Raw genomic sequence first — 13735 nt, forward strand, 5'->3', positions numbered from 1 at the left:
GTCATCCTACAATTAACACACACACACATAGAAGTAAGAAGCTAGAGCCACCATATAAAAGACAGCCAGCCAGACAATAGCCACACCAGGGAGACACGGCTAATACAAACAGGCTTGAGAGTGGATTCATACCATGTTTTAATAAAGGGCAGGGCACAAAACCACCTCATTTATAAACTCTGTGCTCTGCGTATCAATACAAAGCCCTGACTGGATATCAAATTGAGGCAAACAAACCATCTAAAGACTAATGAGTGCGACCAACTCCTCTGCCTACCGGTCGGAGCGCAGTTACCACCAGAAATCATCCTCCTCATCTTCATCCTCAACCTCAACAAACCCATACATGGAGAAGAGCCGGGGACTCTTTGCTGAGGACTTTGGATCTTTCATGTGTCCAAAGGATGCTTTGGGATTTCCAAGTGAGTTATTAGGAAAAAGGCTGGTTTCAGTTCTTACTGGATAGAGCCTAATGTTTCTTTATCAGTTTTAACTCATTAAACATTTTTGTTTTGGATGATAATCAGTTTTGACTGGATATAGTCACATTCTAATTATACTTTTAAAGACTGTACACAAAAAATGGGCACTGACTGTAGAAATGTGTCAACTGCATGAGGCCTGAAAATGTATTTATGATAGTATATTCAAGACTGACTTGACTTGAGATTTGACTGTTTGTCTGCGTGATATGTATGTGAAGGCAGATGTATTTAATATTCACATTGCATCTTGGTAACTGTAGAAGTATGTAAAAACAACAGATTGTTCACATGCTATACAAGGGCACATGGGGGGCAGAGAAAGGGTAAATTAAGGAATGTTTTGGGCCAGAGCCAGTGCTGTGACTTCACTGTTGGGGAATGACTCGAGGGCGATCTGTTGCTGAGCCTGATATATGGATATGAAGTGATAGTCTGAGATACATCAAGGCAAATTTTCACACATCATTAGAAGGGTATTAATTAACAGGAATGCCCATTTGTAACATAGTGGTGTTTGTGTAACATAACAGAGTATATTCAATACTCATTGCTGATTTAACTGGTGGTATTTTATGTTGTGAATTATGTTGTGAATGTTTAAGTTTTTCTACATCGGAATGGTACGACACTTGATGGCTTGGCACCTGCTATATAAACACACACAAAATAGTGGCAATGGATAATGTCAAAATATATATCCAAATGGAAAAACTAATAAAAGTAATTATGTCTGAAAATACTTCAATAACTAGTTAGTGAAAATATATACTGTACATACAGATGAATACTGTCCAGAATCATCCTCTAAAAAAATAACCCCCAAAATATTAAAGAATACAAATTGAAAAAATATAGTATTAGTACATCCCTATCATTAAAAAAAAGTTATGCTTATTTTCTTGACCCAGAAGTGAGGAATAACAGGTTAGTTTCAGTCACATTCAGAATGCATTTAAGTATAGCATGAGTTTGTCACTGAAAAATAAAAAAAAATAAAAAATAATAAATGGAATTTTGAGTTGATTTTATTTTATAATCTTGGCTATTTTAAGCTCCCACTAAGAAGAAAAAAAAAGTCCATCACGATGTAGGCTACAAAACAATCTGCCTAGCTACAAGATGAAACCTGCAACAATTCTACAGTAATAGACCTATTAATATCATTTTAACCACCGTCTATAATTGAGACGCAAGCTGACGCCAGTTACGCTTGTATGTAAACATAAAAACATGGGCACAAAAGAGCCCTTGATGGTGCGACTGACCAATCAGAATCAAGTATTCCAGAACGCTTGTGTAATATATTTCAGAAATCACATTAGATTTTATGTTTTCCTTTAGACAGAACAGGGACAGTTGGGAACATCAAGACTCTGGGAGACACATACCAATTCACAGTGGATGTCCAAGACTTCTCACCTGAGGATGTGATAGTCACCACCTCAAACAATCAGATTGAAGTTCATGCTGAAAAGGTAAACAGATACAGACCTCTGTATAATACTACTGAATTGTTCAGAAAATAATTAATTCCCTTATGTATGCGTTTTGTTTAACAGCTTGCTACTGATGGGACAGTGTTGAACACTTTTACCCATAAATGCCAACTACCAGAGGATGTGGACCCCACCTCGGTCAAGTCATGTTTAGGGGCTGATGGGACTCTCACTATAAAAGCACAGAGAAACACTGCAAAACTCGAGCACGCACAGACGTTCCGCACAGAGATCAAAATTTAGATCTTTCCCCTCCTGCTGTATCTGTTTCCCTGTGATAAATGACCTCGAAAATATAGTTACTTAGTCCTGCTTTGTCATTCCTCCATGACCTTCTCTCATTTCTTCTCATTAGACTTGGATGGAATTTAATCCTGTCATATGTATTCAAAACATTCAAGACAAATGCACTGCTAACTTCAATTCTCTGCCAACTGCATATCACCTTACAATATACGTACAGTGGGGTCCAAAAGTCAGAGACCACATTTAAAATCTGAGATTCAAAAGTTAAACTTAGAAAGAAAGAGAACATTTTAGAATTTTGAGAGTAGGAAAGAAAATTATGTATATTTAAATGAATAGGAAGTGTTGCAGATTCTGCACTATTTCCGTGTTACTAATCAAGTAAACAAATTTGTTACACTAATCATGTGACTCTTTGTAGGCGGTTAGATGTTCTTGCTTTCATTAAAGCTCAAGATGTTTTTCTCAAATTATGCTGGAGAATCATGATCATCAGGTTTGACATAAACTTGTGGAGTCCATGCAGCTTGAATGCTGCTATCATTCAATGAAAAAGGACAAACCTTCTTGAAAAAAGTTGTCTCTCACATTTTTGGAGCCCACTGTATGACAAACAATCAGAACAAATAACGCAACTCGTTCCCAAATGGTGAGAAACATATTTATTGAACTGATTGTTATTGTTATCAAAAGGTACATTTTCTAAATGTTCAATTGTTGTGTTGTGTGATTAAAACCACTTTAGAACAGAATAAAACCAGAACACCTTTGATGAATATTTTGAGCTTGTGAGTCAGTGATTTGGTTTATGTCCACTTCCATTAAAGTGGACATCATGAGCAAATGACAGGTACTGTGTCTCTGAGTATTCTATAAATAGAGTCTGGTGCTGTTATTATTCAGTCTTATCATCAACTATTTTTATGCTTTGTCATCCATATACCTGTCACTGTGCTGCTGAACCAGATAGGCCTAGAAATGTATGCAAATCAGTTGTACATATTAAGACAGTTTATTATTTCCTTCAAAATCTGAAATTAAAACTATAAAATAAATTATCTTAAAATCCTAAAATAATCAGCTGGACTAGATTTGGCTGGTCTTCCAGTCGTCTTTGCTGGTTTAGCTGAAAGGTCAGTTGGTCTCCAAACCAAACCAACTAAAAAATGTCCAAACCCCTTTAAAACCAGATTGGGAGAGCAGCTAAAACCAGAAAATCAGCTGGTTAAGGGAGTGTTTTCCAGCGTTCAAAATTATTGAGGAAATATGAACATTTACATGAGATTAAAATTTTTGAAACATACTAGCGTTCTGATGTAGATTCGATGTAGATTTAAGTTCTTAAATGTGAATTGGGAACATAAAGCACCTAAATAGCAGAAATAGGTCTGCCATTTTTTGCCTAAAGCTACATAATGGTTCACTGATGGTTTGGTTAATAACTAAAATGTGCACTATAATTTATAGTCTATAAATGCCTTAGATTGGCATCAATTCAAAACATATTTTGATATGTAACCCGTGGTGGTGTTAAAAAGCATTAATGGACCAATTAATATACTAGCTGCGTTTTATTTTATGGATATTTCCTTACTCTGGTCTGGTCTTTTATTATTACTAGACCACTGTATTTAATAATAGCTCAAGTTCGCCGTCATGTGGCCAAAACAGTTACAAGAAAAGTTCGCGCATGCGCTGTGGTGCTTAACTTCCAGCCATTCGCTCGGCCACTATCAATCGATCAGAGAGCGGAAGATGGCGGCGCGACGAGGCTGAGCAGTGAGATCGATCACCGAAACACTCGATTGGACGGGATCAGCTGAAGTCAGGGAAAGCTAGAAACTCGTCCATTATATAAGGTAAAGAACGTCAAACATGACCCGATCGTCGAATTGTTTTAGGGCTACTTTCCAGGCAAGTCTCTAAGGAACGCGCAGCTAAAATAAGCAAAGAACAGGCAGGATTATAGCCCGCCTCTGTCAGCGCCATCTTGATCCAGCAGGGCCAGGCACGCTGAATTAATCCCGGAGCTAACAGAGACAGAGAGGACTCATAATCAATCAGCAACATCGTCACATTCTTGTTGGAGTATTGCGCAGTTACTCTCCAAATCACTAGATACATTTACTCGCTAAAGCCAGACATTCAGACATCATTGTGCTCGATTAGGCTGATAATGAAAGTTTGAATTAGACTGCTGGACAAAATGTCCCTAGCGAGCTCGTTTCAGTGTCGTACAGAAACACACGGACTGTTACATAATGATGTTTGTTTATTGAAGTAAATAACGTCTTAACAAGTCTGTTGGATGATTCATGTTTGTCTATATACACGCACTGAATCATAATGAATATAAAGCACCATAAGAGGGATAATTTTGTACTGTATTAGATATTCCACAGATATTCCATTAGATGTCCAGATATAGGAGTAAGTTACATTTGGATGAGATGTAGATCACAGAACAAAAATTAATATTCAGTTTTAGTACTTTTTGTGAAAGTACTTAAAAAAATACAATATTTAATTATGGCCATAATCAATATTCTCTGCATTTTTCATACATATGGTAAAATTCACAGGGGCTGGGACTGGGACATAATTGATATGAATGGCTAGGGAGAACGTTGACCAGACTAAGGCCCTGGTTCACCTCAAATTGTTTACATCCTTGCAAACTGGGGCATTTAGTTTGTAAGCCTCAAATGCAAAAGCAGCAAATAGTCCAACCATTTATTTATTTTTCTCCTTTTTTTATGAATAGGATACTGTGGCCTAAAGTGCAATAGTCTGCTCCATCCGTCATGGACTTTCCTTGGCATAGTGGGAAAGTCCTAGGGCAACTTAATGAACAACGTCAGTTGGGTCTTCTTTGTGACTGCACTTTTGTGGTGGATGGAGTTGACTTCAAGGCCCATAAGGCTGTGCTGGCGGCATGTAGTGCTTACTTCCGCACACTCTTTTTGGACCAGAAAGATGTTGTTCATCTTGATATCAGCAATGCATCAGGTAGGCTTGCATTCTTACAGATAACTTTTATTAAAGGGACTGTCCACCTAAAAAATTTAATTTGGTCATCAATTACTCACCCTCATTTTGTTTCAAATGCATTTCTTTCATTCTGTGGAACGCAAAATAAAAATATTTTTTAGAACGTTGGGAGACAAAAAATTTATCTCCATTGTATGGACAAAGAACCATTGTTTTTTCATATTCCAAAAAAGAAAGAAAGCCATACACTTTTGGAACAACATAAGGGTGAGTAATTATTTTTGGGTGAATTATCCCATTAATTTGATCTTTTGTGGTTAATCATATGCAATTCAATTTGAACAGTTCTCTGCTCTTTGGTTGTTTGTTGTTTTCTGCCTTTGTCTAATGTGTTCAATTTTGTATTCAGGTCTTGAGCAAGTCCTTGAGTTTATGTACACCGCAAAGCTGACTTTGAGCCCTCAGAACATAGAGGACGTTATTGCTGTAGCTACTTTCCTTCAAATGCAGGAAATTGTCAATGCGTGTTCAGCTTTTCAGTCCTTGACTGTTCCTTCATCAACCAAGCCTGGTTAGTGCAGAATTCAGATTATCATATGCTGTTAGTTTAAGAAGGTACTGAAGTTATAAATCTATAAACCCTTTCTCATTTGTGTTCATGTAAAGTAGTAGTAACTGAGGAACAGCCGAGATCTGTGAGGAATCCGGTGGATGCAAGTTCCCAGGAGGAGCAGGAGAGTCATTCAGTGACTCCGAATGCGGTTCCTGAAGTGAAGGAAGCTCCCTCGCAGTCAGAAATAACAGAAACCCAGGAGGCTGCGAGTAGCATGACTGAGAAACAAAGCACAAAGTCTCTGAGAGCTGTCAGCAAATTTAGTAGGCCGTCTAAAATGAGGCTAAAAAAAGCCATTGTCTTGGATAGCAAGACAGAAACAGAAGAAGAGAAAGCCACAAAAGAGATTCCACCATACCAAGATGACCCTTCTGACACAGACTACACTCCTAGTTAGTGTCCATTCTCTACTCGTAACGATTTTGTTAATGTTAACCATGTTTCAATACTTGTGTGACACTATACTGCTCCTACAGAACTCTCACAGAGGATGGCGGCTAAACGGTCATTTGTTAGTAGAAGGAGAAGCAAGTCGAAATATGCAACCGTTCACACGTGTACGCAAGGTACATTCTGCCGTCTATAACTATGGTGTACATTCACCTTATATTTTTATGTTTAGGTTTAATAACTGTTAACATTTTTGCTAAAAGTTGATGATGCAGAGGAAAGTGTGTCAAAAGCTGAGAGCATGGAGAACGTGGTACAAGAAGAAGATGGAGAGGATGAAGACGAAGGAGAGGAGGAGGAGGAGGATGATGAGGACGAAGAAGAAGAAGAAGAAGACGAGGATATGGACACCGAGGATGAAGAAACGACAGGTTCGGAGGGGAGGCATTCCTTGTCCGCAGCTGAGCGCAGTGAGTCCAGAGCATATGGCTCCGTCACACACAAATGTGAGGTGAGAGATTCTTCAATTTTGTAATCCTTATTGTCTTTTTCCTTTCGGTCTGTTTGTTATACAGTACCAGTCAAAATGATAGACTTTTCCACTGTCAGGTTTAATAGTTCTATTTTCATTATAGTTTTTCTGATTACTTGCAGGACTGTGGAAAGAAGTTTACACACACAGGCAACTTTAAACGTCACATGCGCATACACACTGGTGAGAAGCCATTTAGTTGCAGAGACTGTGACAAAGCTTTCTCAGACCCAGCTGCCTGCAAAGCACATGAGAAAACACACAGGTGAGCACTATATCCATACAGTTTAATGCTCTTCCTCTACAGTCTCATCTGATTTGTCAACCATAAGATGAAATAAAGTAAACCATATTTACAGAAAAACTTCACCATGTGCAGTTTTCCTCACGTTCTTACCCGTTTCTGTTTCTCCAGTCCTCTAAAGCCATACTGCTGTTCCACGTGCGGAAAGAGTTATCGGCAAATCAGTCTGCTGAACCTACACAGGAAGCGTCACACGGATGAGGCGCGTTACAGCTGTGAGGACTGTGGGAAGCTCTTCACCACTTCTGGAAACCTGAAGCGGCATCAGTTGGTGCACAGTGGAGAAAAACCCTACCACTGTGACTACTGCGAACGGGCCTTTTCTGACCCCACTGCCAAGATGAGACACCTAGAGACCCACGACACTAACAAAGGTCACAAATGTCAACACTGTGACAAGAAATTCAACCAGGTGAGAGATCCTCTTAAAAACCTTACAGTCTTATAAAGATGTGTATATTATATGATATATAATTATTTTTGTGTGAGTCATTTTTGAGGGACTCAAATTCATTAATTAAATTCAGCACGGTTTCAACAAAAATCTTAAGCAGCACAACCGTTTACAATATTGATGATAATATTAAGAAATGTTTCTTGAGCAGAAAATCAGCATATAAGAATGATTACAGAAAGGTTCATGTGACACTGAAGACTGGAGTAATGATGTGGAAAATTCAGCTTTGCCATCACAAGAATAAAAAAAAGAATAAAAATAAAATTCCTGAAAAATTCAAATTATGATATTTCACAATATTACTGTTTTTATTGTAAAATAAGGTTCAATAAGGTCTCTTTTGTTAACATAAGTTAATGCATTAGCATTAATGCACAAATTAACAGTGAGCAATATATATTTTACAGGATTTATTAACCTTTTTTTAATGTTAGTAAAAATTAATACTCATATTATGCGTTAACTAATGTTAACAGATACAACTTTTGATTTTAAAAACTATTAGTAAATGTTGAGAATGACAATAATGAGCAATAGTTCTACAATAAATGCTGCTCATTGTTAGTTCATGTTTGTAGTTAACTAATGTTAACTACAAGCTAGATCAAATTAAATAATAATAATAATCTATATATATATATATATATATATTAATATTGTTAGCATCACAACAGAATGTTATACTCTTTTGCTTTTTATATATTATATGTAGAAATAATTCTGTAATAATATTAGAAATAATTCTGTGAATATAAATGTAATATAATAAAAATATAATATAATATTCAGACAAAATTTATAGATTATAACATATTATTGATATTGTACCATTTCTACAACAGTAGATTACATTACAAAGGCATTTTAATCAGGCATAACAAAAAGCTGAGGACACATAGTTTTTTTGTTTTTGAGACAGAATGCACAGATAACTGTGTGAACAAATAGATTTGATTTAATTATTATTATATTTTTTTTCTAGTTGGGGAACCTGAAAGCACATCTGAAGATCCACATTGCAGATGGGCCACTTAAGTGTAAGGAGTGTGGGAAACAGTTCACCACCTCAGGTGAGATTTACACATTGGGACAAGTTATGGCATTTTCACAGAAATATATGCATGCGCAAAGGAATTTTAATGTCCCTCTGTTCACAGGCAACCTGAAGAGACACCTGCGTGTGCACAGTGGTGAAAAGCCTTTCGTCTGCATGCACTGCCAGAGAGCCTTTGCCGACCCTGGGGCCTTGCAGAGACATGTGCGCATCCACACAGGTATGAGTCGTTTCTCATGTCCTCAGTCACAGTTGTCTATAAAGAGAGGACTCTTTTACAAAGTCTTGATTTTGTTTTGAATGTTCATGCTTGAATGTCAGTCTGTAACACTAGTTCTGGTCTCTATGAAGCCCTGTCTTCCGAAAAGTGCAGTGTGCTCTGATTGGTCAGCTGGATCGTGTGTTGTGATTGGTCAACCTCTTCAAGCGTTTTTCGGAAATGTCACATCCCTTACCATAACGCATTAGATCAGCATCTCTTGGAGATAGCGACAACACACTACTAACGCAACTCAACCAAATGAGTAATAATGTGACATGCACGTTCCCAGAAGAACACTGAAGACTACAATCGAGGTGTTTCTGGGAGTTCATAAACAGTGCTTACTGATATAGAGCAGACTTTGTGCTTCGTAACTTTGCAGGACTTTTTCATGCTCAAACAGCAACATTACACACTAAGGAAAGTTGAAAATGTAAAAAAAGCATAATAGGTCCTCTTTAAAAGTTGATTTGAATGTCTCTGTCTTTCTGTTTAAGGGGAAAAGCCCTGTCTGTGTCTGATTTGTGGAAAAGGCTTCACACAGGCCAGTTCACTCATTGCTCATGTTCGCCAACACACTGGGGAGAAACCGTACGTGTGTGACCGCTGTGGAAAAAGGTATTTGAGACACTGCATAAATGATTTAGCATAGATTCACAATGGCACCACACATTAAAAGTTCAATTTGACTATTATACCTCAAAGGTTTGTCCAGTCCAGCCAGCTGGCCAATCACATCCGTCATCATGATAATATTCGACCACACAAGTGCCACACCTGTAACAAAGCGTTTGTCAATGTGGGAGATCTCTCAAAGCATATCATCATTCACACAGGTAAGATGCAACATGTTTTTTTTATTTATAATTGAGCCTTTTCATATGTAGTTCTCTCCTATGTGCTTCTAATGACTTCTTGGTTGCAGGGGAGAAACCTTTCCTGTGCGATAAGTGTGGTCGAGGATTCAACCGTGTGGACAATCTGCGTTCCCATGTGAAGACGGTGCACCAGGGGAAGGCGGGCATGAAGAGACTGGTGGTGGCTGAGGAGGATGACGACGACGAGGAGGAGAAGCTGCTGTCTGACTCTGGCCCGGGCTCAGAGCTCGACAATAATGAAGTCAACATCGTCACGGTTACTACAGATGACATTGTGACTTTGGCCACAGAAGCTCTGGCTGGCAGTGCCGTAGCACAGCTCACGGGTAAGAGAATATGACAGAGGAGTGTGATAAAGCCTTGTAGAAAGGTGGTTCTAAGGGCATTTGCTAAATCTGAGTGTCACCATAATTGCCCCGGATGGTCTCCTAACATTATTTGTTGTTCTTGACCCCTGTAGTGTTGCCAGTGGCAACCTCTGTGTCCGTAGATGAAACTGAAGCACTGAAAGCAGAGATCACAAAAGCAGTGGAGAAAGTCCAAGAAGCAGGTGAGTACATACTTTATATACTGTATATATGAGTGCTGTCAACTAATTAATTGCACATTTTTATTAATCGCACCTAACATTCACATTTTTAAGATATTTTTATATTGTAATACATCATTTCACATTGAAACTCCTAATTAATGTAGAAACAACATAAAGACAGTATTTGTCAAATATTTGTGTAATGACACCTTTTTAGAAAGTGCAACGAATGAAGGCCAGTATCACCGACACCAAAACTGCTTCTGATTTTCTGGGGTGGAAATGAGTAAAAGTTATTGTTACAGTGTTTTTTTAAGGAATAAGGTTATGTCACCAACATTTTGCATACCAGTGAAATTTCACAATTCTCGAATTTGTATACCACACACACACACAAAACTAATATAAAGTTAAAAAAAAATTTTAAGGCAAGTAAACAATCAGTAGTAAAGCAAGAACAAATACACAAATTACAAGTGATAGCACAAATTAATACAAATGAACATAGATACAAATCAAATAAAGAGTGTTTTCAGGTACAGTACTCAGCAGCAGTTAACAAATTCTGAAAGTTAACAAATTCAGCTATTACCGGTACTCTTTACAAAGACATATAAGGGTTCCTTGAAGATATAATGTAAATATTAATCAGGAAAATTAGATTTTCCTATTAATGTGATAAAAATGTTTTGTTGTAAAAAGGAGTACACCTTCCTGAAAGTTACAAAATAAACTAAATACAAATTTACTGGTGCAAGTTAAAGGCGTTTTTATTTATTTATCAACAGGCGAGTATGTTGAACCAAAACATTTAAATAAGAGTATTTCTTGATAAAAGTGTTATATAGCCTATTGAATCATTTTCTGACTTATTTCTTTGCGTACAAGAGGATTACCATTTTAAGTGTGAAAATATACCAAAAGTAACACAGAGACTAAAAAAGAATGGACTTGTGACACAACCTGAAGTCCCTGAAACAACCAGGCAATCACTTTAAACTTTAATTTCGTGATGAGGGATTTTTGTTGTTGTTAAGAAAAGAGCAGGAGAAATGACAAGCAAGTGTCTCAGAGCTGGCAAAAGCTGTGAGAAGAGTGACTATTTCATCTCGCACAGTAATACGCTATGTGCAGAAGTGAAATGCATTGTTCTTGTCCACACAGGACACAAGAAACTCATTTAGTCTTTTCCAAGGTCCATATTGACAAAATATAGACTTCTGGTAATCAATACTATGGTCTTATGAGAGCAAATAAATCATTTGGGATCTAACAGCATCCAAAATGCATGACATTGCAAGGAGTAGTAAAACCCTGAACGAGTGGGCGAGTTGTACTTTATCGTGGTGTCATGAATTCACACACCATTATGTGATACAAAATCTTGAATGCAAGATTCTACCTTTTCCTTATTCCCTGTCCTTTTTTAACATGAAATGACTCTATACATTCTCCCAAGATAAAAATCCTTCAGTGAACAAGTATTTCACCCAACCTTTACTCTATTCCTGCAGATCCCAACACCCAGATCTTGTATGCATGCGACTCATGTGGTGAGAAGTTCCTGGATGCCAGCTCTCTCGCCCAGCACGTGCGCATTCACACTGCCCAGGCCCTGGTCATGTTTCAGGCAGACTCTGACTTTTATCAGCAGTACGCTGGAGACGGCACATGGCAAACCACTGAGCAGGTCATCCAGGGAGGGGAGCTCTTGTTCCGGACACGGGAAGAGGAGAGCGAGGAAGGAGAAGTAGCTCTAGTCCAGCCTGAATCTCAAACTGAGGGGGCAGAGGAGGTGACCAGTTCACAGGCAGAGACAGAGGAGGGCTCTGAAAACCAAGGAGAGTGAGGAGTTTCTGACCTGATTCAACCCAAGGAGAGTTAAAAGGACAGAGAGATCCACATGGAGTTTTAGACTGTCACAAAGTGTAATATTTCTCACCAGAGGTATGGTTATTACTGATTAACACTCTATAATTAAACGCTCATATTTAAATGAAAATGCTAGGTAGATGTCATAATATCTCAAACCACAGCGCTTTGTGTGCAGAGCTTATTAAAACTACATTGTATAGAGTTAAGTTTAAATAAAAAAGAACTTAAAAAAATTAATTTAATATGAACAAAACTTAATTTGTAATGCTGTCAAATCTTTTAATTCTGTTGTCTCCCTGTATATGTCCTCTGCCAGCTCATGTATTCACACTGTTGTAGACTGTTTTACTGAGGCCAATTAAACAATTGACTGTCCTACAAGTTAAATTTTTCAACAAATCAGCTACCGAACTTTTATTTGATTCATTTATTTGTGGTTTGTAGAGTTTACTCATTTTCCATTTGAGCATAGTACTGCTTGAACATTATCTTTTTAAAATGCATTGTGTTCTTGATAATGGACTATAAACTATTAAAAAATTTGTGTTACTTTAGATCAGTGAAGTGTGTTGCAATTAAGCTACTATTTTTGAATATCACAGATTTCAATGTCAGATTATATAAACTAGTATTACGAGTGATCAAGGTAATTTTGGTCCAATTGTGTTGGAGTTTACAGAACAGACAATTGGATATTGTATCACAATTAGATACAATATAAATTAAGCCACATTTATAGTGCAATACATGGAAAAACATTGCAATTTAATGGTTTGTTAATAAACCTTTTAAATAAATATTTTGGTTGGTATTGAATAATGTCTATACTATTGCCAGGAAAACAAGGCTACTGGTTGTTTACCCTAATTTAATTTTCATGAAAATGGTTTATCAAATGCATTAAGACTTTGATTAGAGCTTTAAAAATCAATATCAGTTTCGAAACAACATTATTTGGACCAAATTACAATGCATTTTGTTGAACGCAGTTTGACATGGACAGCAGTTATCAGAGGTATGGGTGCTTTGCTGTTTTAAAGTGTGGTTATTTTCAGTAAAAGGCTTCCAGTGATTGCAGTTGTTTCATGTGTCATAACTCATTGAGCTTTAGATATAACAACAGAGAAACAATTAGGTAAATGAACAGGAAAAACAGGTGTCGATTATTTGCCTTCTTTTTTTTTCCTTTTTAAAAATAAACATTTATTTGTTTTGGAGCTATTTGTCCCACTTTTTACTCCAGTGAATATTTCTAAGGTTTTTATTTTCTGTATAGGAACATATCCCAGGGATGAAGAAGGTGGGAGAAGTAGATCCAAATATAACTTGATTTAATAACAAAGAACTCAGGCTATGCACTAACAACGAACACGAGCAAAACAGTACCGGACAATGACTGTGAAAAACGGAGTGACTAAAAACCACAAGATGACGAACTTAATTAAAAACAGGTGTGCTCGTTAAATGAATATCCATGACAACTCATAGTGGCGGGAAACTAGAACAAAGGAAGGAAACAAGTAAACTGAATAGAAACAAATTAAAAGTCCATAAAAAAGAAATTAATACTAACTAAACTTGATACATACCTTGATAATTTCTGCCATTATTGTCTAAAGA

General features: G+C 37.2%; 2 protein-coding genes across 3 annotated transcripts; both read left to right on the forward strand.

The window, feature by feature from the left end:
* hspb7 (heat shock protein family, member 7 (cardiovascular)) lies at positions 1-3005 on the forward strand. Its single transcript, XM_079588924.1, has 3 exons — positions 1-422; positions 1827-1960; positions 2045-3005. Exons 1-3 carry the CDS (start codon positions 251-253, stop codon positions 2222-2224), a joined length of 486 nt encoding a protein of 161 aa, XP_079445050.1. The 5' UTR covers positions 1-250; the 3' UTR covers positions 2225-3005.
* Positions 3006-3887: 882 nt separating this feature from the next.
* On the forward strand, positions 3888-13331 carry zbtb17 (zinc finger and BTB domain containing 17). Of its 2 annotated transcripts, none has more exons than XM_079589025.1 (15): positions 3888-4086; positions 4992-5236; positions 5628-5789; positions 5888-6223; positions 6308-6397; positions 6485-6732; positions 6876-7018; positions 7169-7469; positions 8497-8584; positions 8672-8788; positions 9328-9448; positions 9536-9666; positions 9756-10034; positions 10169-10258; positions 11755-13331. In XM_079589025.1, the coding sequence occupies exons 2-15, from the start codon at positions 5032-5034 to the stop codon at positions 12087-12089; spliced, it is 2646 nt and encodes an 881-aa protein (XP_079445151.1). In that variant the 5' UTR covers positions 3888-4086; positions 4992-5031; the 3' UTR covers positions 12090-13331. The 2 variants fall into 2 exon arrangements, with proteins under 2 accessions (XP_079445151.1, XP_079445150.1); XM_079589024.1 differs by having other exon boundaries at positions 3945-4086; positions 5885-6223.
* The last annotated feature ends 404 nt before the right edge of the window (positions 13332-13735 follow it).

Source organism: Phoxinus phoxinus (genome assembly GCF_949152265.1).
Source record: "Phoxinus phoxinus genome assembly, chromosome: 18".
Classification (NCBI taxonomy): Eukaryota; Metazoa; Chordata; class Actinopteri; order Cypriniformes; family Leuciscidae; genus Phoxinus; species Phoxinus phoxinus.

Coding starts and splice junctions, on each gene's coding strand:
- zbtb17 (XM_079589024.1), top strand. CDS start 5,032: ATGGACTTTCCTTGGCATAGTGGGAAAGTCCTAGGGCAACTTAATGAA. Junction 6,398..6,484: donor CGTTCACACGTGTACGCAAG/GTACATTCTGCC, acceptor TTTTGCTAAAAG/TTGATGATGCAGAGGAAAGT. Junction 9,667..9,755: donor GCATATCATCATTCACACAG/GTAAGATGCAAC, acceptor TCTTGGTTGCAG/GGGAGAAACCTTTCCTGTGC.
- hspb7 (XM_079588924.1), top strand. CDS start 251: ATGAGTGCGACCAACTCCTCTGCCTACCGGTCGGAGCGCAGTTACCAC. Junction 423..1,826: donor GGATGCTTTGGGATTTCCAA/GTGAGTTATTAG, acceptor GTTTTCCTTTAG/ACAGAACAGGGACAGTTGGG. Junction 1,961..2,044: donor TTGAAGTTCATGCTGAAAAG/GTAAACAGATAC, acceptor TTTGTTTAACAG/CTTGCTACTGATGGGACAGT.